Source organism: Lepisosteus platostomus, chromosome 3 (assembly GCF_059453375.1).
Source record: "Lepisosteus platostomus isolate fLepPlt1 chromosome 3, fLepPlt1.hap1, whole genome shotgun sequence".
Lineage (NCBI taxonomy): Eukaryota > Metazoa > Chordata > Actinopteri > Semionotiformes > Lepisosteidae > Lepisosteus > Lepisosteus platostomus.
In genome coordinates this window covers 13,231,445-13,256,892 of record NC_142613.1, presented here as the reverse complement: position 1 = coordinate 13,256,892, position 25,448 = coordinate 13,231,445, and the positions used below count along the sequence as shown (strand labels likewise).

General features: G+C 52.3%; 1 protein-coding gene across 1 annotated transcript in view; it reads left to right on the top strand.

Annotated features, from left to right (window-relative positions):
* slc23a2 (solute carrier family 23 member 2) overlaps positions 1–24,306 on the top strand; it is a 48,671-nt gene extending 24,365 nt beyond the window's left edge. The window contains exons 4-18 of the mRNA XM_088624585.1: positions 1,556–1,654; positions 4,571–4,687; positions 4,916–5,073; positions 8,988–9,076; positions 9,415–9,482; positions 10,656–10,837; positions 11,052–11,172; positions 11,529–11,685; positions 13,401–13,548; positions 14,274–14,379; positions 14,464–14,593; positions 15,695–15,832; positions 16,131–16,226; positions 16,535–16,694; positions 23,520–24,306. Of these exons, the coding sequence (XP_088480711.1) occupies positions 1,556–1,654; positions 4,571–4,687; positions 4,916–5,073; positions 8,988–9,076; positions 9,415–9,482; positions 10,656–10,837; positions 11,052–11,172; positions 11,529–11,685; positions 13,401–13,548; positions 14,274–14,379; positions 14,464–14,593; positions 15,695–15,832; positions 16,131–16,226; positions 16,535–16,694; positions 23,520–23,748 (1,998 nt within the window). The 3' untranslated portion in view covers positions 23,749–24,306. The remainder of the gene's footprint in view (positions 1–1,555; positions 1,655–4,570; positions 4,688–4,915; positions 5,074–8,987; positions 9,077–9,414; positions 9,483–10,655; positions 10,838–11,051; positions 11,173–11,528; positions 11,686–13,400; positions 13,549–14,273; positions 14,380–14,463; positions 14,594–15,694; positions 15,833–16,130; positions 16,227–16,534; positions 16,695–23,519) is intronic.
* The last annotated feature ends 1,142 nt before the right edge of the window (positions 24,307–25,448 follow it).

The following is a 25,448-nucleotide window of genomic DNA, read 5'->3' as shown; positions in this document are numbered from 1 at the left end:
CCTGTCTAGAGTTTTTTTTTTTCACACTCCTCTTTGCCACGTCCCGCAGTCTGACTCACCAGCCGGCAGACGGAACGGAGTTGGAAAACGGCCCACACCCCTCCTAACTTTTGGCGGCGGTGCAGTGCAACACTTGCCGCGGCATGGTGTCGCAAAGTAGTGAAAACACGGCTAGGCCCCATCATTCCTGGGACACACTCAGACTCCCATTCCAGAGCAGCTGAATCCGTTTCAGGGTTGACTGCTGGCCGTGGACTGGTCATCCAGATTGCGGCTCTCCCTTTCTAGCAGGATGCTCCTTGATAGCGTAGACAGTGACAAGCTGGGTGTGGACAGGAGCCTGGAGAGGGGAGAGGGAGGCTGAAGATGAGGGAGAGGTGGCACAGCAGAGAGGGAGACTGGAAGGAAAGGAGAGAGTAAGAGGAGGAACTGGGTGGATTAGGCACTGTTGTCCTGTCTCTCTCTCGCTCGGCACTCATCCTGACTAGGGCCACAGAGGGCCACCGCATGTCTGGGGTGAAGGGCCACCCCACCCCATGCTCGCCCCCACCTCGCTGCACGGCTGACCAGGCTGTTGAGGCGAAGGAGTGTCGGCGTCCCGCTTGGGCACAGGGAGTTCGCCAGGGAGCAGACGTTGGGCAGCAGGCGGACTGACCACAGATCACGGGCCGCGCCCGCGCTGCTTCAGAGAATTCTCCAGCCCCGCCGTTTCCCTGTTCCACGAAACATGAAAAGAGGACCTCCCACCCCTTCCTGACGCGCGCGCTCATCTCTTTCCCTTCCCCTTTCCACCCTGTGCTTTTTCTGGGTTCCCCTTCCTGTTACACCAGCTGTGAGGCAGAAAATAAACCTTGATTGTTGTCAACTGAGCTGGAGAGACGACCGTGTGCTTCCTGAGGTGCAGACAGCAGCCCCCCCACCACTTGTCCACCCCCTGGTGCACATGAGCAGATTGCAGCCAGTCGATTGTCCAGCCTCCTGGCCCAAGACGATAGTGGCTGAGTGAATGGATGCTCAGACCCATGGGGATACATTCTAGACCCCTACTGTAGGTAGACTGGGCAGTGCCCGATGCGCTGTGTCAGTCTGACCTCGGCCTGTGCCCACTTCTCTTGTGCACCTGTGCACGCTCACACGCTTGTGCCTTCACACACACGCACGAGAGAGGGCGCAAGACCTCCTTTGCAGTGATCCAGGTGTCGTTGGGAAGAAAGTGCGAGGTTGTTAGGCTGCACCGGGGGAGTCCTCCTTCATCTCCGCCTCAGACCTGCGCCGTGCAGTGAGCGCTGAGCCGAGCGCTTGTGACGCGTGCTCGTGCGAAAGAGAGAGCGGAACAGAGACGGTGTGTTGACACGCACCGGCGCCCCGCTCCACCGCAGTGGTGCAGGGGAATTCATGCCGCCGCTGGGGGGGGAATCCCCTTGACCGTCAGCTGGTGATCTGCGGAGCCCTGGGCGAGCGTCGCAGCCGGGGGTCTCCCAGGGGTGCCCTGGGAAGCGCCCTGCCCGCCCGGCCGGCTGACCGGGTGGCTGACGGGCGCTGTGTCTCGCCGCAGGTGGTGGTGAATGGCGCGGCCCAGTCTGCGGGGGACCAGGACACCGAGGACACCGAGCTCATGGCCATCTACACCAGGGAGGGCGGCACAGCCGAGAAGGTAACTCACGCCCGCCGCCCAGCTGGGTGCGCCCGTCTTGCGTCCATCTCTCTTGTCTTCCTGTCTCATTCGGGTTGGCGTCATGGGCATGCCCAGGTTCCTTAAGTGTTAGCAGAGGAAGTAAAACTCCTAAGCACTGGTAGCCTGCATCTGTATTAACAGTCCCCCTGCCTGTCTACCTGTAGCCCCCCCCCAGTATAGCAGTATGGCACACCTTGTGCCTGCTGAGGTCCCTAAGGAGGAAATACAGAGCGAGGCAAAGTTGGAGCTCTCTCCCTCTGTCCTCTATTGGCAAAATGCCGGCAATGATGTGGCAGTTCAGTAAAACAGATACAAATGTTACTTACAGTATGAAGACTGATTATTTTCAGCACCCTCAATCAGCATTTCCCATGTAGTTGCGTACTGTATTGTGTTGATAAACTGGAGTGTTTAAGGAAGGGGAGCAAGAAGGTTTCTGGTTTTATTTCCACCCGGGCTCTTAGTTACCTGACTGAGCTCATTTGTTTAACTGGCCAATCTGAAGCCTTCCCGCTGGATTAGTGTTGGATAGCAGGGAGAGGGGCAGCTCTGGGAACTGTGCTCAGGCTGTTGGCTGACTACCAGTATGAGGGAAACATAGTGCTGTGTGGAGCCTTGAAATTGGGTACAGATGTCACCCGAGGCTCCGGAGCACTCCGGTGTGTGTGTGTGTGTGTGTGTGTGTGTGTGTGTGTGTGTGTGTCATTCTTGACAGGTGTGTAATTCGAGATGTTGGCCCACAGAACTGAGGAGGAATGACAGGAGAGAGAGAGAATACACGTCCTAGTTCCCTCCCTCTCGCCACAGTTTTCCCACTTCCCTCTTCCTCTTCTGTTTCTTTCATTCACTTTTCTGTCTCCGTTCCCCTTCAGGCCAGCCTCTGTTCTGGCGCTCTTTCACATGGGTGGGGTGACTCAGCACAGATGCTGTCAACAACAGCGAGCACGAGGGCCTGAACTGGGGAAAACCGCTGACTCACACTTACTCGTGACTCTCCAGCGGTTATTACGCGCATGTGACAAGGCCCGGTCTTTGGCACAGGAAGAGGGAATGACGTTTTAGGCTCGTTGCTGTCAGTTAATTGCCGCAGGTGCGCAGGTTAACAATGACCACCTTTAGCTCCCGATAGTTCAGTTGAATAAGCTGGATTCACGCCAGAGCCAGTTAATTATATGGGAGTTATTCTGTAAAAGTTCGTGCAGTCATCCTGACGGCACACAAATTTACAGATTTAAAGCTATATCTGCAAAAATAAATCCGTAAATAATTCCTTGCCATTCTGTTTATGCATGTATGTTTTTAGAAATATAAATTATATGGATTCTGAATATTGATTGAATGGTTTGGGCGTTGTGTTGATGAACTGATGGCACGTGTGACTTGAGAGTCAGGGAATTCAGGCCATCGTCTGTGTTTTAATCAGAAATACAGATTACAAGCAGAGTGCTATGTGTATAAATGTATGAATGGCCTTGTGGTGTTTGAACTTGTGTAGTGCCAAAATGATGTAATCCACTCCTTCAAAGAGTATGCACTTAAGAACATAAAAGTTAAAAACAAAGGGTCACCAATCAGATCATCTTATCAATTGTGTTTTTAATAGCTAATGAGCAAATTCTGTTTCGTGAAATAATCTAGGGTAATGGTTTCAACAACAAACTAGGTACCTTGTTCCACACTCTTAATTCCCTTTGCATGAAGAAATGCCTCCTGTTCTCGGTTTATATATAGTCCTCTGGTTGGTGTTTCAGTGTAGATTCAAAAGAAGTCTACTTGATTGACCTTGTTAGTGCCTTTGAGGATTTTGAATGTTTGGATCGGGGCTCCTCCTAGTCTTCCCTGTTCAAGACCAACAAGTTCATTCTTTGGTCTTGTGGAGCTTGTGTAGTGTAGAGCCATTTATGATTCGCTCTCCATGGAGGTAGTGCTGGCTAGTTCCCCCATCTGGCCGGGCGCAAACTTCAGTGCTTTCACTGGAGTTTGGAAAGATTGAATTTGTGCCAGATGTTGCTCAGGACGTTTTGTTGTTGACGTGTTTTGTCCGTGTGCTGAATTCCTAAATTGCCTGTTCTTTTTAAAGATGGCTGATGAAATCCTGCTGTACACAGCTTCATACGCAGGTCACACACCTGGTGCAATTTGTAGCTAATATTCAAGTTATTCCTGCCAGTTATGGGATAATTGCTATGCTGATGTGTAGGCAAAGCACCGATAACAGTCTAACTGAAACTAGTCTGAAAGTAAAAACGACCCTAACAGTATCTGACTACTGTGCTGAAAGCACCTTACTTGTGGCACAAGCTGTCTAATACTAAATACTGAATGCTAATTTCTAAATAACAGTAAGTAACAGAGGAACTGTTAATGTTAAGTTAAAAAAAGGCTCTTTCTCCCTCCTTCTCTCTCAGATCCTTTCTTCCTCTCTGGTTTCTCTGTCAAATTCAGATACAGAAGTTACTTTATCGACAGGACTATGTAATTGCTTGGGTAGACATGCTAATTGTAATGTAAGCACACCGAACAGATACAGATGTTATAAATTTAAACTTTAGTGGGTGCAGGGTGACAAGGGTGTTTTGTAGGCCCCACAATTTCTTTACACACTGACAGTCTCTGCACTGCGACCTTGACACAGCTCAAGAATGAGCACTCCAACGTCCTTGTGTTGACAAAGTGTTGTTTTAGCTCGTGATGATCTTGCAAGGTCTCTGTGTGTTTCTTCTCTCTGTCCAAGCTCTGCATCCCTCGGTCTCTGAGACACAGGGACAGTGTGTGGGCAGTATCGACAGTGTCTCTGCTCTCTCTTGTACAGCTCGCTCTCGGAGACACTGGACAGCAGGGACAGTGTGGACAGTCTGTGGGCAGTATTGACAGTGTCTTTGTTCTCTCTTCTAGAGCTCACTCTCGGAGACGCTGGACAGCAGGGACAGCATGGAGGCCCAGCGGATGGACATGATTTACACCATTGAGGACACACCTCCTTGGTACCTCTGTCTCTTCCTGGGACTGCAGGTGTGACCTCTTGCTGACCCCCTCGTTCACCTTTCACTCTGTGTCCTGCTGTCTTAACAAAGCTCAGATAACTAGAACAAAAACTCCTATTGACATGCCAGGTGCAGATACAGTCCCAGTAGACAGCAGACTGGTCCTGCACAGTATATAGTCATTTTCCTAAGCCAATTAATTACCGCTCGCTAAATGAAGTACCATGAGCTGGACATGCCCCTCCTCTCTCCCCAGCACTACCTGACCTGTTTCAGTGGGACCATCGCTGTGCCCTTCCTGCTGGCCGACGCCATGTGTGTGGGGTTTGACCAGTGGGCCACCAGCCAGCTGATTGGCACCATCTTCTTCTGCGTGGGCATCACTACCCTGCTGCAGACTACGCTGGGCTGCCGGTAAGAGCCCTGCTTCCCTCTCTCTGAATAACACGAGAGAGGTTTCAGACGGGAGGAGCTCATGCAGCTCCTCTAGCTCGTTTAGTAGTTGGCAGCTCATCAGAGGTTTTCAACCAGCTGCTTCTTGAGAGAAAACATATGGCTGGATAGCATGTTCCACCCTTCCACAACTCTTTGCATAAAGATGTGCCTCCTGTTCTTGGTTTTAAGTGTTCTTCCACGTAGTTTCCACATGTGGTCTCTGGTTTGTGTTTCTCTTTTGGTTTTGAAGGAATGCTTGGGGTTGACAGGGTCTGAATGCTCAGGGGGATATTTTTAAATACTTGTTCAGGCGTCGCTCCCTTCCTCTGCAGTGTCAGTGGGAGTTTGATTTCTCGGGTGAATAGCTGCCTGCTATTTAGCAGTGGGAGTTTTTGTCAAGTTAATAGCTATTCAGGCTTACAGTGGCTTAACCTGTTCTTCAGCGGGAATCCAAATCAGTGGCCTGCAGCTCAAAAAATCAGCCAGAGTGGCAGACAATCAAGCCGTGTCAGCCGGGGTGTCGGTCACGCCAAGCTGTCCCTCAGGCCGTGTCAGCCGGGGTGTCGGTCACGCCAAGCTGTCCCTCAGGCCGTGTCAGCCGGGGTGTCGGTCACGCCAAGCTGTCCCTCAGGCCGTGTCAGCCGGGGTGTCGGTCACGCCAAGCTGTCCCTCAGGCCGTGTCAGCCGGGGTGTCGGTCACGCCAAGCTGTCCCTCAGGCCGTGTCAGCCGGGGTGTCGGTCACGCCAAGCTGTCCCTCAGGCCGTGTCAGCCGGGGTGTCGGTCACGCCAAGCTGTCCCTCAGGCCGTGTCAGCCGGGGTGTCGGTCACGCCAAGCTGTCCCTCAGGCCGTGTCAGCCGGGGTGTCGGTCACGCCAAGCTGTTCCTCAGGCCGTGTCAGCCGGGGTGTCGGTCACGCCAAGCTGTTCCTCAGGCCGTGTCAGCCGGGGTGTCGGTCACGCCAAGCTGTTCCTCAGGCTTTGTCAGCCGGGGTGTCGGTCACGCCAAGCTGTTCCTCAGGCTTTGTCAGCTGGGGTGTCGGTCACGTCAAGCTGTTCCATGTCAGCTGGGGTGTCGGTCACGTCAAGCTGTTCCATGTCAGCTGGGGTGTCGGTCACGTCAAACTGTTCCATGTCAGCTGGGGTGTCAGTCACATCAAGCTGTCAGGCCGTGTCAGCCGGGGTGTCGGTCACGCCAAGCTGTCCCTCAGGCCGTGTCAGCCGGGGTGTCAGTCATGTCAAGATGTCCCTCAGGCCGTGTCAGCCGGGGTGTCAGTCATGTCAAGCTGTTCCTCAGGCTGTGTCAGCCGGGGTGTCGGTCACGTCAAGCTGTTCCATGTCAGCCGGGGTGTCGGTCACGTCAAGCTGTTCCATGTCAGCTGGGGTGTCAGTCACGTCAAGCTGTCCCTCAGGCCGTGTCAGCCGGGGTGTCGGTCACGCCAAGCTGTCCCTCAGGCCGTGTCAGTCAGTAGGTGACTCAAGCTGCCACACTGTCGGTCAGGTCATCCAGCGTGTCAACTGTTAACTGTCTTGTGCCCATTTCTACAGTGAATCTGGTACACAAACGAGACCTTGGGACTTAGAATCCCATACATAGTGGCAGCACACACAGGGGCCCTGCTATCACTGTTATCCACAGTGGTGTGCATGCAGTAAGGGCGACTGCCGAACAGGTACAAGCAGAGACAAGAAGGTTCCCAGCTGAGAAGAGGTCCTGCAGACTGTCTTGTTGCCTTTCGCTGCTTCATCCAAGACACTCGGCCAATTCTTCCCTACCTGCAGCATTTAGGAGCTTCAACAGCATGTCTGGGCAGCTTGTTCCACACTCCCACAACTCTTTGTGTAACATACTCCCTCAGTGAAGAGAGGACATAACTACTCCTGTTGGCAAACCACCCCCTGTAAAAGCTGAATGGGATGAACCCCACAACTACAAACGTCTTAGCAGGTGGAGTTTGTTCCATCGCAGACATTTACACCTGGAAACAGACACAAAAGAGAAGTCCAACGTCCGCTCCAAGAGGTAGAAAGCTCATTTAGGATTAAGAGCCTCGTTGGTCAGCCACACCACAACAGCCTTCCCTCGTCAAAGTTTTGCTGAACTTTCCCTCCATTTTTGGCCAACGTCTGTTTACAAAGAGTGTGTACATAAGGCTGCAGTGAGTCACTTTTTGTAGGCTTTTCCCTTCTGCTTCTTTTTCTAAAGCCGCTCAAGTGCACTCCTTAGATCTTGACTGCCACCCATGAAGAATGTGCAAAATCATCACAGGAAAAGGTCAAACCACGTTCTGTTAAACCTATTGCAAAACAGCCCTGGTTGTAAACCTGTGAAGGGTGTTGGTCTTCATAATTAGGTGGAGCCGAACTTGATTGGGTGCCACTGTGAGCGAGCGCTGTGGTTGACTGCTGCGGGGTTTGTGTCTGAGGTTCGGCTGCACAGGGTGCTTTTAAAGCACGGGGCCCGTCGAGGACAATGAGTGATAATAGCAGCGCCCCCTGGTGGTTTGATTTTCAGTTTCGTTTTCTGCCAGACTGGTCAAGGAGATGCCAGGTGTTTCTGCGCATCGTGGCTGAGGGGAGCGACATCTTCACTGCATGGGGAGACACGAGGACCTGTAGACAGAAACGTAGAAACGTTTGTCTTTTGGCTCACTGCAGGTCCCACAGCGCCGTGCTGGAGGACTTTTTTTTTTTATAACATCACTTTATTAACCTTTTACAGTTTCTTGCATTACATCTTTTCGCATAGCCCAGCTTGCTCTTCCTGAGGCACACAGACAGGGAGAGAAGCCTGGGGTCAGAGCCCAGGGACTGCCAGTGTACAGAGCCCCTGGAGCAGTTGGGGTTCAGGGCCTTGCTCAGGGGCCCAACGGAGTAAGATTCCTCTGCCGGCTGCTGGAGGACTAGAGCACTTTACTACAACCCTGTGGGCACCTGGAAAGATCCTGGAGACTCCCCCTCTCAGGATGGGGCGTTCAGACGACATGGTGGTCCCTGTCTGGCCTGTCCTGGTGAGAACGACACTCTCACAGCAGGATGAGCTGCTGTTTGCCCTGTCTGTTTGAACAGCTGCGAGTCAGGCCACTGAACCCAGGAACCTCTGTCTTGTCCTGACATACCACATGTCAGCAGATCCCTTGCTCAACACAGGAGGGCTTGGCAATATTACCCCAAAGGCAGGAGTAACCGCAAGCGCACAGCAGAAAGAATTTCGTTCCTGGGGGAAGGCAAATGTGATCAAACAGGTTTGGGAACTGCGGAGAATTCAGAGACCGTTGCACCCAGTTTCAGATCAGGGGAGATGATCAGCCATTCTACCCCTACTGAAGAGCCACCCGACGGTCCCCCGACAGTTTAATTAATGAGCTGGGTGCAATTAACGAGCTGAGATTTCAGGAGTGTTACGTGGTCATTCACGAGAGCTGAGAACCAGACGTCCTAATTCTGGGGGGGACTGATTCACCGGAGACTGGGGCTGCTTCGTGTGCGAGTCTGGAACGTCACGCACTGGCAGGCTAAGAGAACTGAATCTCTCAAGTCTTGAACAGGGAACACTACGAGAGGTTCTGATCCAAGTATTCTAAATCCTCAAATGCACTGAAAGCCTGATCAACCAGGTGACACATGTCGAAACTACTTAGAACTCCGTTTAAAAATGAGAAGGGGGGGGCACTTCTTTACGCAAAGGGTTGTGGAAGTGTGGAACAGGCTACCCAGCTGTGTTGTGGAATGTGATACCCTGACTTTTTTTCTAGAGGCGTCTCTCGTTTGGAACCTGCCCGTGTCTCGCCCCAGGTGAACAGGGCTTCAGGAGTTGTTCTTTGTGAAATTAGCTTCTGTAGCGTCGTCTTTTGCTCCCTGCGTCTTGTTCATCCCGTCTCCCGCTCTCTCTCCAGGCTGCCCCTCTTCCAGGCCAGCGCGTTTGCGTTCCTGGCCCCTGCTCGAGCTATCCTGTCTCTGGAGAAATGGAAATGCAACACCACAGGTAAAGGCCTCTGAGCTGGTGATGAAATCGGGGCTCGGTGTGGGCTCCCGGCTAGACTGGGGGATTATTTCTAAGTGAATGACTGTCGAAATCCCGTCCAGCTGTTTTGGGGGAAAATCCCATAATGCTTCTGGGAACCGCAGCAACTGGATCCAGACCCAGGGGTCCTTCCCGTGCCCCCGGTTCGGGGTTTAATAGCTGGAGTTTGGGGAGATGGAGGGACCGGTTTCCTGGGAGCCCACACATGCTCCCGGGCTGCTGGTAAAGTAGTCTCCCGATACTTTTACAGAGTGTGTTTTCTGACCGGTTTCTCTCTGCCCCCCCCCCTGTCTTTACAGAGGTCCCAGTGCTGAACAGCACAGAGCTGCTCCACACAGAGCACATCTGGCACCCCAGGATCAGGGAGGTAAGACACCCAGACAGGGAGGGGACTGACAGGGTGCCGGAGCGAGGGAGGAGAGATTTAAAGAGTGTGGCACAAGAGCTCTGGGTGAGATGGATGGCAGAATGAGGAGAAGGGTAATGGAGAGAGAGGAGAGGAGAGATGGATGGAGGAATGAGGAGAGAGAGGAGAGGAGAGATGGATGGAGGAATGAGGAGAGAGAGGAGAGGAGAGATGGATGGAGGAATGAGGAGAGAGAGGAGAGGAGAGATGGATGGAGGAGAGAGGAGAGAGAGGAGAGGAGAGATGGATGGAGGAGAGAGGAGAGGAGAGATGGATGGAGGAATGAGGAGAGAGAGGAGAGATGGATGGAGGAATGAGGAGAGAGGAGAGGAGAGATGGATGGAGGAGAGAGAGGAGAGGAGAGATGGATGGAGGAACGAGGAGAGAGAGGAGAGGAGAGATGGATGGAGGAACGAGGAGAGAGAGGAGAGGAGAGATGGATGGAGGAACGAGGAGAGAGAGGAGAGGAGAGATGGATGGAGGAACGAGGAGAGGAGAGATGGATGGAGGAACGAGGAGAGGGCTGATGGGGAGAGAGAGAGAGAAGTGGATGGATGGAGGAACGAGGAGAGGGCTGATGGAGAGAGAACTTCCCCCATCTGTCCTTTTATTGGCCATGTAAAGGCTCAACCTGCCCAGCGGGGGCAGGGGAGCGAGATCGCAACCAGAAGGACATCATGGGGCGGCCCAGAGTGCTCTCCTCTTTATAGCGTCTCTCTACATCGGTGCCAGCCTTTCACAACAGTGGGGCTTGTTCCACACTGCCGCAAGCCTCTCGGCTGTACAGTCAGTGCACGTCCTTGTAGTTTCCATGGCTGGGTGTTTCACTGTTGATGTGGAAGAAGTCCTCTAGGTTGGCGTTGAATACTTGCATCGGGCCCCCCCGATCTCCCACAACTGTCGCAAGTCCTCCCTCTCTCCCGGCAGGATTGATAATTGTTCCGTTGCAAGTATGGGGAATTCTGGGATTTGAAATGTCTCGGGCCTCTTCCCCTGTTTCATCCTTCAGCTCTCTGTGTCGGGTTTAAATTCCTGTTACTCGAGGTTAGAGCATTATGTAGCGCGGTTGTCCCCAAGTGCAAGAGTGGTGTGCTTGTGTCCGGTCAGGTGAGAGTCAGTCTCTTGCTCTGTCAGATCCAGGGCGCCATCATCGTGTCCTCTCTGGTGGAGGTGTGTATCGGGCTGCTGGGCCTGCCCGGCGTGCTGCTGCAGTTCATCGGACCCTTGACCATCACGCCCACGGTGGCGCTCATCGGGCTGTCCGGCTTCCAGGCGGCAGGGGAGAGGGCAGGCAAGCACTGGGGCATCGCCATGCTGTGAGTGTCTGCCTCCCCGTCTCTCTCTTTCTGTCCGTTTCCAGTCGAGTGTCTCACCACCTCTCCTTTTCCCCCCTCCTGGGTTCTGTCATCTCTCTGATCTGGATTCTTCTCTCTCTCTCTGCACCTGTCTCAGCCCTCTTTTCTTCCCCGGTTTGTCCATTCTTCTCTTGTATCTGTCCCTCTCAGTATCTCTCTCTCTCTCTCTCTGCAGGACGATATTCCTGGTCCTGCTGTTCTCCCAGTATGCCCGCAATGTCCAGCTGCCCTTCCCTGTGTACAAGTCCAAGAAGGGCTGGACTGCCTACCGCCTGCAGCTCTTCAAAATGTTCCCAGTGAGTCCAGCTGTCCACCTGTGTACCTGTCTGACTGTGTGTGCCTGTTGACCTGTCTGACTGTGTGTGCCCTGTGTCTACTGCTCGTTCTGTCTGTCTCTCTCTCTCTCCCTGCACTGCCTGTGTCTGCTGCTCGTTATGTCGGCCTGTGTCTCTCTACCTGCCCTGTCGGTCTGTGTCTGCTGCTTGTTCTGTCTGTCTCTCTCCCTGCCCTGTCGGTCTGTGTCTGCTGCTTGTTCTGCCTGTCTCTCTCCCTGCCCTGTCTGACTGTGCGCTGCTCGTTTGGTCTGCCCTGTCTGACTGTGCGCTGCTCGTTGGGTCTGCCCTGTCTGACTGTGTCTGTCTGTGTGTTCCAGATAATCATGGCCATCCTGGTGTCCTGGCTGCTGTGTTTCATCTTCACGGTGACGGACGTCTTCCCGCCGGAGAAGGACCAGTACGGATTCTATGCCAGGACCGATGCAAGACAGGGCATCCTGTCTGTGGCTCCCTGGTTCAAGATCCCATATCCCTGTGAGTTACACCGGATTGCCAGTCTCACCCACGCTCTGCCTGGCATGATGAACACAGGGCACCACGTAGGCTCAGACACTGCTAAAAACATTATTGCATCATGTGTGCTTTTAAAAAAAGCCTTGTCCTGAGGCTTCTTGTGAAGGGTTTGTAGATATTCCCATGTGTCTCTCTGGAGAAACAGGATCAATCCATTCGGGCCTGGGGGTGGTGAATCACTTCTGCTCTGTTCTGCTCGACACCACAGCTGACGTCTGCTCTGCCCTGTTAGTGGGACCTTCTGTCCTGGCCTGGGCTGGCCGAGTGAGGGACAGGGCAGACGTGATTTAGAGATCATTTAGAAATTGTGTGACACAAAACTGAACTGAGCTCCCAAGGACACCAGTTGGACATTCCTGGTGTAATTCAACCAATTAACTGACTGAAATGGTCAGAGCTCACCTATAGACATATACTGTATATACCAGGATCCTGGCTTATTCTTCACTTGACTGTTCTTGAAGCACAGACACTTCACAACAATAAAAACAAAAATCACAGAGGCTTTCTAGGCTGCCTGCTAAGCACCAATGTTTACTCTGCTTGTCTGCCAGCTGGCGCGCACACACTTTTCTGCGTGACCCTTATCACAGCCAGTGAAGAATAAACAGTCCTTGAATGAACCAGCCTGAGTGACCTGCCAACAGTAACTTCTTACAGTAGAGCCAGCTGCAGCTTTTGGCGGCCCCTAGTGGTGACCCAATGGTCATTGCAGCCTCAGTCTGCCAGGGCACGCTGTGCTAGTAAGAAATGCAGCCCCCAGGGCGTCTCTGGACTCCCCAGTATCGGAGAAGTGGAAACGACAAAGCGAAAAAGAAAACCGTTGAGTGCTGCGGATGTGCTTGTGCTCTGGCTTCTGTTCGTGTGATCACGAGCGAAGAGGCCGACAGTGCATTTCTTGAACCCACGTCATCTATCGTCCAGGCACTGAAAAGGCTGCACCACTGCCCCACACCCAGTCTCGGCCCACCCTGTTCACCGTCACTGTCGCCCCCAGGTCTAACCAAAGTCCTTTTCATGAATTTGGTTTAACCTTCATTTAAAACACACACTGACCCGTTCTCTATAGCCTTGTTAAAGCAGTTTGAAAGGCTGAAGCCCACCCCTCTATTAAAGAGTGCCTCAGAAAGTGCTGTGAAGACGTTTGAGCTGTAAGATTCAAACCATTTAAAGCAGAAACCACAAACGGCAGTTTAACGGACAGAGGGAGTAGTCCACACCCTCCACTCAGATTCAGCAAGCAGCTGCCCTTTAAGCAGGTACTTAAAAAGACTCGCACCCTATTTCTGTTTTATGCGTGGCCCTCAATCAGGCAATGAAAGGAAGCAGGCCTGTGTATTATTGAAGTCAGTTGGACTCCCACTCCACAGTTGTTTGATCTATTCCAGGTTTTCACATTCTAATGACTAAATTACTAATCATGTCGTTACAGTCATTTTTACACTGTGATGAATTTTGAGTAGATAAGCAGAGAACTACAGTCTGATCAGCAACAGCTGGTAGCTGGTAAAGCCCGGGATGGATCGCACTGCTGTGCAACGGGAGTCTGCCTGGTGACGGGGCAGGTGATACCTGGCCAGGAGCCGGCCGTTTGGCGCCGAATCGCCTGCCCTGTGTTTGGTGGGCTGGGAGGATGCTAACCTGCGCTCTGTGCGTCTCGCCCCCCCCCCCCCCAGTCCAGTGGGGCTACCCCACGGTGTCGGCGGCCGGAGTGATCGGGATGTTCAGCGCGGTGGTCGCCAGCATCATCGAGTCCATCGGGGATTACTACGCCTGCGCCCGGCTCTCCTGCGCCCCCCCGCCCCCCATCCACGCCATCAACCGGTGAGCCCCCCCGCGCCGTGGCCGCCCCCGAGACTCTCCTCTTTAACACGTCACGGGATCGGAGCTGGCTGGGGGGGAGGCTCGCACCCGGGGCCGCTGAGCTCGGCGGCACTCGGGGGAGCGCCTATACGGGTTCCGCCGCTCCGTCTGAAATCCTGATTTTAATTAAGAAGAGCTCGGTGCTGGGGGAGAGCCAAACGAGACCCTTACTGCAGGAGACGTTAGTAAGTATGTGATCCGTGCCCGAGGACGGAGAAGGGCTCAGGGCTGTTCTTCCCAGGCCTGCACCTGCGAGCCCTGACGTTCAGGGGGCAGCTGGTGCAGGAGTAAGGGTGGTCGTGAACTGAAGGGTTACACACAGGTGTAAGTGTGGAGCTGTTGATCGAGCTGGTCCTCTAAAGAACTGGACTCGTTTCTTTCAAAATTTGCTCAAAAGATAATGCCTGAGCAGAAATACCCAAGGTGGAGATAACCAGGGCGCTGTGGAGGTTACGAACGGCTACTGTGCTGAGCCTGCGCTCTTGTGGAGCTGCAGCCTGAGTCTCTCCTGGGGTTGAAGTGGGCCCCCATGGGCACAGGGCTCTCCTCCCTCTGTCCCAGCACCAGGACCCCACAGCTGCTCCTGCTCAGACCACAGTCCTGACTGCCCTCTGGGGCGATCGTGGGCTGGGGATCCAGTGGCGGGTGACATACTGAGCCCTCTCTCTCCCCGTCCCGTCTCTCAGGGGGATATTTATCGAGGGGGTGTCCTGCGTGCTGGACGGCCTGTTTGGGACCGGGAACGGCTCGACCTCCTCCAGCCCCAACATCGGAGTCCTGGGGATCACCAAGGTACTGCCCCCTGCCCTCTGACCCCCCCCCCCCCGCCGGCCTCTCGGCCAGTCCCCTGTGCTGACGGTGTCTGCCCCCTCGCAGGTGGGCAGCCGGAGAGTCATCCAGTACGGCGCTGCCCTCATGCTGCTGCTGGGGCTGGTGGGCAAGTTCAGCGCGCTGTTCGCCTCCCTGCCTGACCCCGTGCTGGGGGCGCTCTTCTGCACGCTCTTCGGTGAGGAACATCTGCCCCCCGTCTGCCTCCTCTCCCGCCTGCTGGCATGAGACCCGTTTGCTTATGATGTCTTTTTGTATTTTAGAGATCAGATAAAACCATTTTAACTTCCAATGATGTTACACAACCATCCTTTTATAATGCAAATGTACCAATATATATCACACATGAAAATGTCTATTCTTATCTATTCCTTTAATATTTTACAATTGTTTCACTTCTAACTTTTGAAATAAGAGAGATATACATTTTTATGATTGAAGAGGGGAAAGAATATGTAGATTCTTAATTCCAGTTTGTTATTCTGTATCTCAACAAATTCAGGCTTAATGTACTTAATCCACCTAGACCCATATTTGACAAATTTGTTCATCTGTAATTTAAGTGAAATTTAATTTTTCCATGATGTACATTTCATTTACATGTACCATAATGTTGGTAAATCCAGGAGAAGCCACTTTCTTGTTATAGTCTTTTTACCTTCAGATAAAAATCACACAAAGATGTTTGTCAGTACTACTCAAGTGAAAATCCAGCCTGCCAAAATCCAGAACCTCAAATGTAAAGGGTAGATTCCTTTCAGATATGTCCTCTCGGGCCCCATGTAAATAATCCCAGAAAAGCCTTATTTTAGGGCACTCCCAGATACATGCAGTGGTACAATGCAGGGTGTCGGGTGTGGGGGGGCGGAGCCTTGGATTAAGGGAGACACGTTGCCATGGAAACCACTTCTACACCTGCCATTCATTCACTTATTCACGCCAGGTGTGGTTTCCATAGCGATGCGTCTCCCTTAATCCAAGGCTCCGCCCCCCACACCCGACACTCCCTGCATTGCACTACAATGCCAGTGATTACCATCTTGGTTTCCACACTGTCTCCAGCACTTAGGATGTTCCCCAGTTTGATGTGCCTCCTGCCTCGGAGTAATAAGGAGTCTGACAGTGTGTTTCCAGCAAAAACTCTCGTTTGCTTATTTTCCCAAAGCTGCAGCTCTGGCTGTAGAATTTCTTCAAGGCTGCAGTGAAGGAGGTTTTGAGGTGCATGTCCTTGTGTCTCTGCGTGACTGCCCGTGTGTGACCCCTCCTTTTCCGCGTGCAGGGATGATCACGGCTGTGGGCCTCTCGAACCTCCAGTTCATCGATCTGAACTCCTCCCGGAACCTCTTCGTGCTCGGCTTCTCCATCTTCTTTGGCCTGGTGCTGCCCAGCTACCTGAAACAGAACCCGCTGGTCACAGGTGTGAATGGACGGCCGTGGTGGAAGTCTGGGGGGACGCCCGGCGCTCTGCTGTTCTGATCCGTTTCAGGTCTTTAAAGACCCAGGCAGATGCGCGCACAGGTTGCGCCGCAGTAGAAGAGCAGGTCTGTTTTAGTCCTGAGGGGTTTAGAATAAAGCCTGGAATGGATCGAGCTGCTTCTGTGCAGTAGGAGTCCGACCGCCATTCCCTAAGCAAATGCGATTCCCTGTCACGGAGATGAACACACCTTAGCACTCTCGCTCAGTCTCTAACCTCAGTCTGTTTCTCCCCTTCCCAGGTATAGTGGAGATAGACCAGGTGCTCAATGTGCTGCTGACGACGGCCATGTTTGTAGGGGGCTCGGTGGCGTTTATTCTGGACAACACTATACCCGGTAACGGAGCCCAGCTCTCTGTCGCCCGCCTGTGCTTGTCTGTCCTGTCCTGTCCTGTCAGCCTGTCGGGCTTGTCCCTCTCTGTTCAGTTCAATTTTTTCAAGTCATGATGCTTTATTGGCATGACCGATGAATAAAATCAGTGTTGCCAAAGCAAATAACAAATACAGTTAACGTAAAACACGAGTCTACAGACATTTACAATAAAGACGTGAACATCTGGAGCATCACTGGGAGACAGGCTCACTGCTCCTCAGGCTCTCTCTCTCCTGTCTCAGTCTCTGACTCCGCGTGTCCCTCTCTCCCAGGCTCCCCGGAGGAGCGGGGCATCCGGCGCCTGAAGCGCGGCGCGGGCAAGAGCGCGGCCGAGCTGGAGGGCATGCGGTCCTACGACCTGCCATTCGGGATGGACTTCCTCCGCCGACACCGCTTCTTCCAGTACCTGCCCATCAGCCCCACCTTCGCGGGGTACGGCGGGCGGCCGTGCGCCTCGGTTGGGCGCTGCGGGGCCCGGGCGGGCGAGGGGGGGGGCGCGGGGGAGAGCGGTGTATAGCCAGGGGCGATGGAGGAGTCCTCTGACCGACAGCCAACGACACAGACACAGGCTGCTTACTTTCAGCAAAGGTTTTAAAAAGCATGACCCTTCAGCCAGCGTGCGTTGTTGTGGACGAACCCAGCAGCCCCCTGCCGCCTTAAAATAGCAGCCTCAGCCTTCAGGGACGGAGCGTGCAAGTGCGATGCAACACCGAGCACAAAATGGAGCAGGCACAAACACATCAGTGCCTGGTATAGCTTGTCCTGGTGCATCGTGCAGAGCCTGAAGGAGAGCATCAGCCATAAATAATGTTATTTAAAAAGCTGATGTGTCTCCCTCAGAGTGCAGAGGCTTGTGTCTTGAAGTGGGAGGGTGCTCATTTTAATGTGGCTGGGCTTTGTAAATGTGCATTTGACAAGGGGGTGCCCAAAGTGACTAAATACCAGCATTTGAAATGCATGCAAATTGAACAATCATAATATGCAAATATGCAAAAGATATGGCACGTAACAGAAATGCAAAACGATGCTTCTTTAACTTGGCTTGGCTATATTGCAAGGAACTCTCTGCCTAAAACCCTCTCGCCATGAATGGCCGTTCAGATTCTCAGATACTATGCATATCGCAAAAATGTCCGCAGTGTTTATAGATTAGAAATTGCCTTTCTGACTGAGCAGGAAGTGCTATTTATTATCCAGTTAATTTGGGGACCAGATTGTTCATAATTAATATATTAGTTATAGATAATGACAACATGATTAAAAGAGAGGCTGAGAGGGAAAAGCTGATACAAATGCTTTGTAAAACCTTTGCACTCAGTCTGAGAGACAGAGAAAGAAGGAGAGAGAGCATCTGTTTATATACCTGTCTACTTTCCTTAATCTCTGAGCTGTTGTTGTTTGTGGATAATGGTGTCTGTTTACTAATGTTGTTCAGTTAAATTGAACACATGGTTTTATTACAGTGACATCCTGCACCTTAGTAAGGGGAGGGCAGGGCTGCGTATTTTGTGGGATTCTGGGTGGGGGGGGTCTTCTGCTGTTCTAGACAATTTTTATTTTTGATGCTTCGATGAAGAATTCCATCTCCAGTGTTGTATGATTTTTTTAAATTTGAGTTATGAATGGCTGTGTCTCAGTTTGAGCCCTTCTGCATTCCCTTGTTCCCTTATCCTTGTGCCCTTTGACCTAATCCCAGTGCTGTAGTCCCTAATTCCTGTTTCGTAGTCCTAGTACTGTATTCCCTATTCCCTGAAGGCGTCTGCCCCTTGAGGGGATGGCAGTGTACCTTCTGCTGCCCAGCAGTTTGATCCATGCCAGGTTTGAGCAGCTGTGGACAGTTGTACAGACTAACACCCGGCAGGGGCTTTTGTGAGGATTATGCCCCTTGAATAGAGGCCATTTCCACCCGCATGCATGGAGCTACAACTGCGTGAAGTAGATCGCTTTTCTGCTTCATCACAGCCTGTGGCTGGTAAAACCTGGCATGGATGACGGTGCTGCGCAACGGGAGTCTGATCCGTCTTCTTGACTGGCACCTGCGACTCTTCCGCGCTCCTGTGAAGGGCAGCGTGGGCCGGAGGCTTTGGCGGCACCCCGTGGGGACGGGGGTACGCCCCTGCGGCCGACGGCTGGGATTGGGTGCTGTCTGGGGGCAGGATAGAGAGCGAGAAGGGGGGGCAGTCAAGCTGAGACCCACGCCACAGTGGATCCGACCTCCGCGGTATCTCGGAGCTCTGCCCGGGGTTCCGGGACCTCCTGCCTGCGGGTCTGCGCGGGAGAGCGAGAGCGAGGGCGGGGGCGAGACCCCCCCAGCTGCCGGTCGTATTCTGTGTGTAGCTTTATTTTTCATTCGGCGTGTAAATATCCTCCCACGGCCTCATCCCGTTTCCCCACTCCGGGTTTACCAGCCTCTCGAGTGCCGCAGGCCGAAGGAGACGCTCCGAGCTGGAATGGTAAGGAGGGAGTGACCGTGCGTGACGAGACAGGCCTCCTGTTAAGATAAGGACTAGGACGTTGTTCCCAGTGTGCAATGAGCTGTGGTGTGTATAAATGTGGTCACCTGCAATCAGGCCAGGGAAGAACCACCAGGTACATTCCAGGCCTTCAGGGGCCGTCCCAACCTGACAGCTGCACCAAGAGAAAACTGGGAGGGGACCCGATTCCGAATCCTCAAAGGCACCCCAGCAGCAGGCGGGTTCAGAATAGGCAGTAAACACACCCGAGGACGCAGGTGGAAACTAGGAGGAAGTGCTTTTAGAACTGCGAGCAGGAGGCACTTCTTAACACAAAGGGTGTTGGGAGTATAGATTAAGCCACGTAGCTATGTGGTTGAAGCCGATACCCTGGCTTCATTCAAGAAATGGCTGGATTAAATTCTTGAATCAATTAGTTACGAACTACCCAACAAGCTAGATGGGTCGTATGGCCTCCTGATTTGCTTAACACGGAAACGGGGATGGGAAAAGCCAATTGCCAAGTCACGTATAGTAAGTGCTGCACCATAAATGAGGCCGTGATGCGTGTACGCTGCTAGCTGTGAATTACAAATGCAAAGAGGACAAGTGCAAACAGCTCTATACTACTAGTTTCAAGTAACGTCACACGTAATGTCAGCATTTGCATGCTGCCTTCAGGTACATTTTAGGAAGGACTGGCAGGCTCAGAGTCACACTACAGACTGACTGTCGTGGGCACTGGAACGTCAGTAACGCAGCCTGGAGGGCAACGTGGACCAAAGTGTCTCCTTGTCCTCCTAGGAGCTCCATTCCATCTTGAAGGGCTGTGTGGCAATCAACCGGCCATGATAGTCAGGTGATTGACTTTGTGCACAGGAGAGCTTGGAGAGACCTGATCTTGCAGGTTTGATCAGCCATCTGTAGTCCCCAGTTTCTGACTGGACCTAGTGGCATTTTTAGGTCAGTTCAGAAGGTTGGGCTCTTCAGTGAAGCACAGTGTGTCCAGCTGTCATCTTGCAGCAGAGGCAAGACAGTATGAGCCTTCCAGTCCAGCTTGCTGTTGTATAGTACAGTCAGCACGCGATCACTTCACTTCAAAGTTTATTGAACACTTATCCATCCCAGCAAGGTGAAGTTAATAACTGACGTGAGATCAGGAGTGCCAGGTCTGTCTTCTCCATCGCCCACAGTTCTCTGTGCTGCCCGGTAGTAATCCGGGCATCTGAAGCCATCATGTGGGAAAAACTAAACACATGAAGACGTGGGAGAGGCTCTTTTCTGTGTGGTGTTCAAGTTCCAGTCACGTAGCCAAGTGTGTTGTATAGCTTAGGGTAGAACATCAGGAAATGTAACAAAGCCGCAGTCTACCTGACATGCTGGAGACAGTAGCTGGGCTGGGGGGATTATGGGTGTTCTCAGACTTCCCTGGCTCTCCTCTGCTCCTACCTGTGGGACGTTGTAGCTGTGACACGCACCAAAGAAACATTTCAGACAAAGGGTTTCAGTCAGGGTGTGCTTCAATAGGATTGTCACTATGGCTGTTGTAAGTCATAGAAGGTAGGAATGGACCAAGGGTGTCACGAATGAGCCCAGATATGGGGAAATGGCATTGTTTTGGGAGGAGTTGGTGCTGGTGTAGATAGTTGTGATTGTGTATTTATTGGTTCTGGCGCCTGTCACTCAAACCAGGTAGTAGTGACAGGGGAAGGACCTGTCTCTGATTAGGTCCTGCATGGGCAATAGCCACTTGCCTGTACACATGATCATCTGTGTCCTGTCATGCTGAAAGGTAGGAGGCTAGGGGGTCCAGTGGTTCAGATGAGGGGCTTTCAGTCTTTCAGTCTCCACAAGAGGTTCCTAGTTAAAGTCCCAGCCCTCTCACTTGCCAGATATGTGAACCTCCTTGTGCTTCAGCTTGGGAATGAACCAGACCCTATCCCTGAGTCTCTGAGTTCCTTTTGAGTTGAAGTGTCTGTGGGAAGTTGAATTACTGTTACATTTATTTTAACAAAGTATTTTTTATGCTATTTGTCAGCTCTCCCTCGTTTACTGTTAGTTGGTCTTATTTGAGACACTCGTGAACATAATTCTTTGAAGGCCTTTTTAATCGTGAAGCATGCTTTTGACCTTTGACCTTTGGGACTCCCAAGGATGCTGGTCTTGTGAAAGCCTGTTCAGCTGCAGAGCTTGTTTCATATGAGACGCTCCGGAGAGTCGGGTGCAGCCAAGATACAGTTCTGATCTAGGAGGGCATGTCCCACAAACCGATCAGTGCTTGATGGGTTAAAGCTGTAGGACTGTAGGACAGTGCTGTTACAGTAGGGACTGTAGTAAAAGTGCAGTAGGACAGTGCTGTTACAGTAGGGGACTGTAGTAAAAGTGCAGTAGGACAGTGCTGTTACAGTAGAGGATGTAGTACAAGCAATCCTGTTATAGCAAGGATTGTTACATTAGGCACAGACACAGTTTTGACCCAGCTGAGAATTCTGTCCCAGTTTCCATCTCCATAGCTACATTTTGTTAGGAGGACAGAGATCTGCCTGTTTTTCAAATCAAGTTATTTTTAACATGCTTTCCAGTCCTGGAGCCCTGCGCAAGAGAGCCAGATCTCCAGCGGGGCAGTGGGAGGCAATGCCTCCAGAGCCGTGTCAGAAGAGCAGAGCCTCCAGCGGTAGGGCACTGCCCGGGCATGACGCTTGGCACCCGCCCTCCCTCCCTGCACTGGAAGAACACCGCTGCGTGTGTGGCGTTTCCGTTGTGCGCCCGATGTCTTGTTGCACAGTCATCAAAGGCAGCTCATTTTATCGTGGCAGTGCTGTGTTACTGCAGAGTCTAGAGTAATGGCTGGAGGGCTTGGCTGGCTGCTCCTTATAAAAGGGTTTTTTCCTTTTCTCATGAGGCTTAGCTGTTTCTGCCAAAAAACAAGGCTGTACAATCCAAGACATTGTGTGTCTGTTTTTACACTCTCATGTAGTTTAGCACAAGACGTCTGTCGGGGGCCAAATGTAACAGTTACAGACCGATCTCTTCCCCAGTCTGAAAACTTTAAAATAAAATGGCAGTTAGGATTGAGCGTGCTGTGTGCAGTTGTAGGTTAATACCACCAGGTGGCAGTAGTGTCAAGCACAGGTCCTGAGAACCCCAGTCCTGTACATTTTAGAGGCGATATTAACTCGCCTGTTTCTCAAGATTAAGAACACTTTCACCATATAGATCAATTTAAGAAAATGCTTTGCCCAGTATTATGAAATCTTGTCATAAAAGCTTTAACTGGACTCTTTACCCCTTAACCTTTCAGCACTGAGCCATCAGCCTCCTCCTGTCCTCAGATGTCTTGAATCTAGGAGAGTCCATTTCACCCACAATAAATCCAAACCAGGTCTGGATGTCCAGGTCCAGAACCCAGCAGGTTCCCTTCCGGCATGCCTCTCGAAGCTTGTCCACCTGTTGGAATTATACTGGGAGAGCAGTTGGATCATCCACACAGGAGAGATCATCCTATTGAGATAGCGGTGGTATTGGGCGTATACTGGGACAGCAGTTGTATTTGGATTACCCTAGGAGAGGAGAAGTGTTGGTATTATTCTGGGAGAACAGCTGTATAATCCACACAGGAGAGACATCAGCCAAATGCGAGGGGCAGTTGTGTTCACATTGGATTAAATTATTTTGTGCTATATTCCTCCTGGTAGAGCATTTTTATTAGGATTATTCCTGGACAGAGTTTAGCATCCACGCGGGAGAGCAGTTACTTTGATCCGGCCCAGATTGAATCGGGTTGATACATCGCTTCTGCTTAAATCTTAATCCTCTGGTGGTTTTAATTGAGCCAGAAAATAGGCAAGGCTGCCGCCCTGCTTGTAGGTTAAGAGTTCATTGATCGGGAACCCTGGGTGTCTCTGGCACCTTGAACTGTGACATCCTGAGCGCGATACTCTTCTGTCCAGACTGTACGCACAAGCCCTGTGCCACACACACAGGTTCCTGTCCTGTCCCGGTGAGAGAGACGATACCACAGGGATCTGGGGCTCCTGTCCTGTCCCGGTGAGAGAGACAGTCCCCCAGGGATCTGGGGCTCCTGTCCTGTCCCGGTGAGAGAGACAGTCCCCCAGGGATCTGGGGCTCCTGTCCTGTCCCGGTGAGAGAGACAGTCCCCCAGGGATCTGGGGCTCCTGTCCTGTCCCGGTGAGAGAGACAGTCCCCCAGGGATCTGGGGCTCCTGTCCTGTCCCGGTGAGAGAGACGGTCCCCCCAGGGATCTGGGGCTCCTGTCCTGTCCCGGTGAGAGAGACGATCCCCCAGGGATCTGGGGCTCCTGTCCTGTCCCGGTGAGAGAGACGGTCCCCCAGGGATCTGGGGCTCCTGTCCTGTCCCGGTGAGAGAGACGGTCCCCCAGGGATCTGGGGCTCCTGTCCTGTCCCGGTGAGAGAGACGGTCCCCCAGGGATCTGGGGCTCCTGTCCTGTCCCGGTGAGAGAGACGGTCCCCCAGGGATCTGGGACTCCTGTCCTGTCCCGGTGAGAGAGACGGTCCCCCAGGGATCTGGGGCTCCTGTCCTGTCCCGGTGAGAGAGACGGTCCCCCAGGGATCTGGGGCTCCTGTCCTGATGGAGATGTGGGTGACGACGAGAGCCCCAGTCTCTCCAGGGCCAGGCAGGCCCAGAGCTCCCGCCTGGTTGGAGATGAGCAGTGATGCCCACCAGCTAAATCCAGCCATTGAAAAACAAAGTTCTCTCTCATGTTCTCTTGATTGCTTCTATTTATATGTATTTATTTGATTTTGTAGCTGTTGTAATTTATGCAGGGACATTAACTGTACAGTTCATGGGAACCCTGACTGGCCTGAGAGCAGTGGTGAGAAGGGCCGTCGTGCGACGTGGTGGCACGTGCACACGTGGACAGTCCTCTGTGCCTTCCAGTCCCCCGTGCCCCTGCGCCCCCCAGGAGGAGGAGCAGAGCAGTGCCAGTGTGCTTGCGGGCACGCCTTTGTCCTTTCACACAATCCAGACATCTTTTGTGCTGTATGCAAATGAGCGAACTATTAAACACTCCCTTTCAGTTCTTTTGAAGGGGATATCTGAATAGAAGATACCATGTGGTTCATATCTTAAACTTCTTTAAGTTTTTGGGGGGGTTTTTGTAAACTTTTTTTTTTTAAGGCTAAGAAGTAACATTTGTATGAAAGAAATGCATTTCATCCTGAATCCTCATGCTGCACAGTGCACTGTTTCATTACATTTCATTACGATTTGGTGTCTACACATCAGCCCTTTTCTGGGCTTTGGGGGGGGGGGTTGCTCAAGAGGTCTTCAGTTCACTGTCATTCAATGGGAAAGAAGAACATGTTTGTTTTTGTTTGTCTGCTAGACCTTTTTCATAATGTATTTTTCTAACATTGCTTCCTGTTTCATGTTAATAATAGTGAAAAGAGATCTTCTAAAAAACAAAAGTATATAAATATATATTAAAATGCAAAAGTGTGCTATAATTATCTGGACCAGATATCGTGTATAGTTATGGTAGCATTGAATATGTTCTATCCCTTGTTCCTAAAGGTGTCTATTTAATAAAATATGATGTTACAGAATGAATCAAGACTCTTTTTCTTCACTAACTTGCTGAAAAAGCATGTATTAGTCTAAGAAAGTCAGACTGTAGGGCTGTGAGCACAATCGTGCTGCACGCTCGCCTGTATCAGAGCTGCGGTCTGTACTGTATGGGGTGGATGAGGAGCTGTGAGCACAATCGTGCTGCACGCTCGCCTGTATCAGAGCTGCGGTTTGTACTGTATGGGGTGGATGAGGAGCTGTGAGCACAATCGTGCTGCACGCTCGCCTGTATCAGAGCTGCGGTCTGTACTGTATGGGGTGGATGAAGAGCTGTGAGCACAATCATGCTGCACGCTCGCCTGTATTGGACCTGCGGTCTGCACTGTATGGGGTGGATGAAGAGCTGTGAGCACAATCGTGCTGCACGCTCGCCTGTATCGGACCTGCGGTCTGCGCTGTATCTAGTATCTGCACTAGTATCTCACAGAAATGCTGACATCGGGGTCACAAGTGGACATTTGGACTTGTATCGGGCTGTGACCAATATTTTGCTTAACCCAGAACTCATATCCCTTGTCATTTCCTCGGAGGGGCTCCTGGTTCACAAATAGAAATGTCCGGGGCGGGTAGTGGACTGTCCATGTGTCTCCTGCGCTGGGCTGGACAGAGGAAGGAGGGACTGCCTGTTTCCTCTGCAGGCCGGAGCCTGGCTGCGTACGTTCTGCGCTCTTCTGTTTGCGGTGTTGCACTGGGGTCACGTCTCTGGCCTGCGTGCTCACAGAGAGCTGGCGGCTCGTGTGCTGGAAGTCATGTCCAGGGGCCGAGAGCGCCTCCAGCAGGATGTTCAGGGTCCGAGAGCACCCCCAGCGGGATGTTCAGGGTCCGAGAGCGCCCCCAGCGGGATGTCCAGGGTCTGAGAGCACCCCCGGCGGGATGTCCAGGGTCCGAGAGCACACAGTGAGGTGTCCAGGGTCTGAGAGCACACAGAACGGGATGTTCAGGGGCCAAGAGCACACAGAGGGATGTTCAGGGGCCGAGAGCACACAGAACAGGATGTTCAGGGTCCGAGAGCACACAGAGGGATGTTCATGGGCCGAGAGCACACAGAGGGATGTTCAGGGGCCGAGAGCACACAGAACAGGATGTTCAGGGTCCAAGAGCGCCCCCGGTGTGATGTCCAGGGT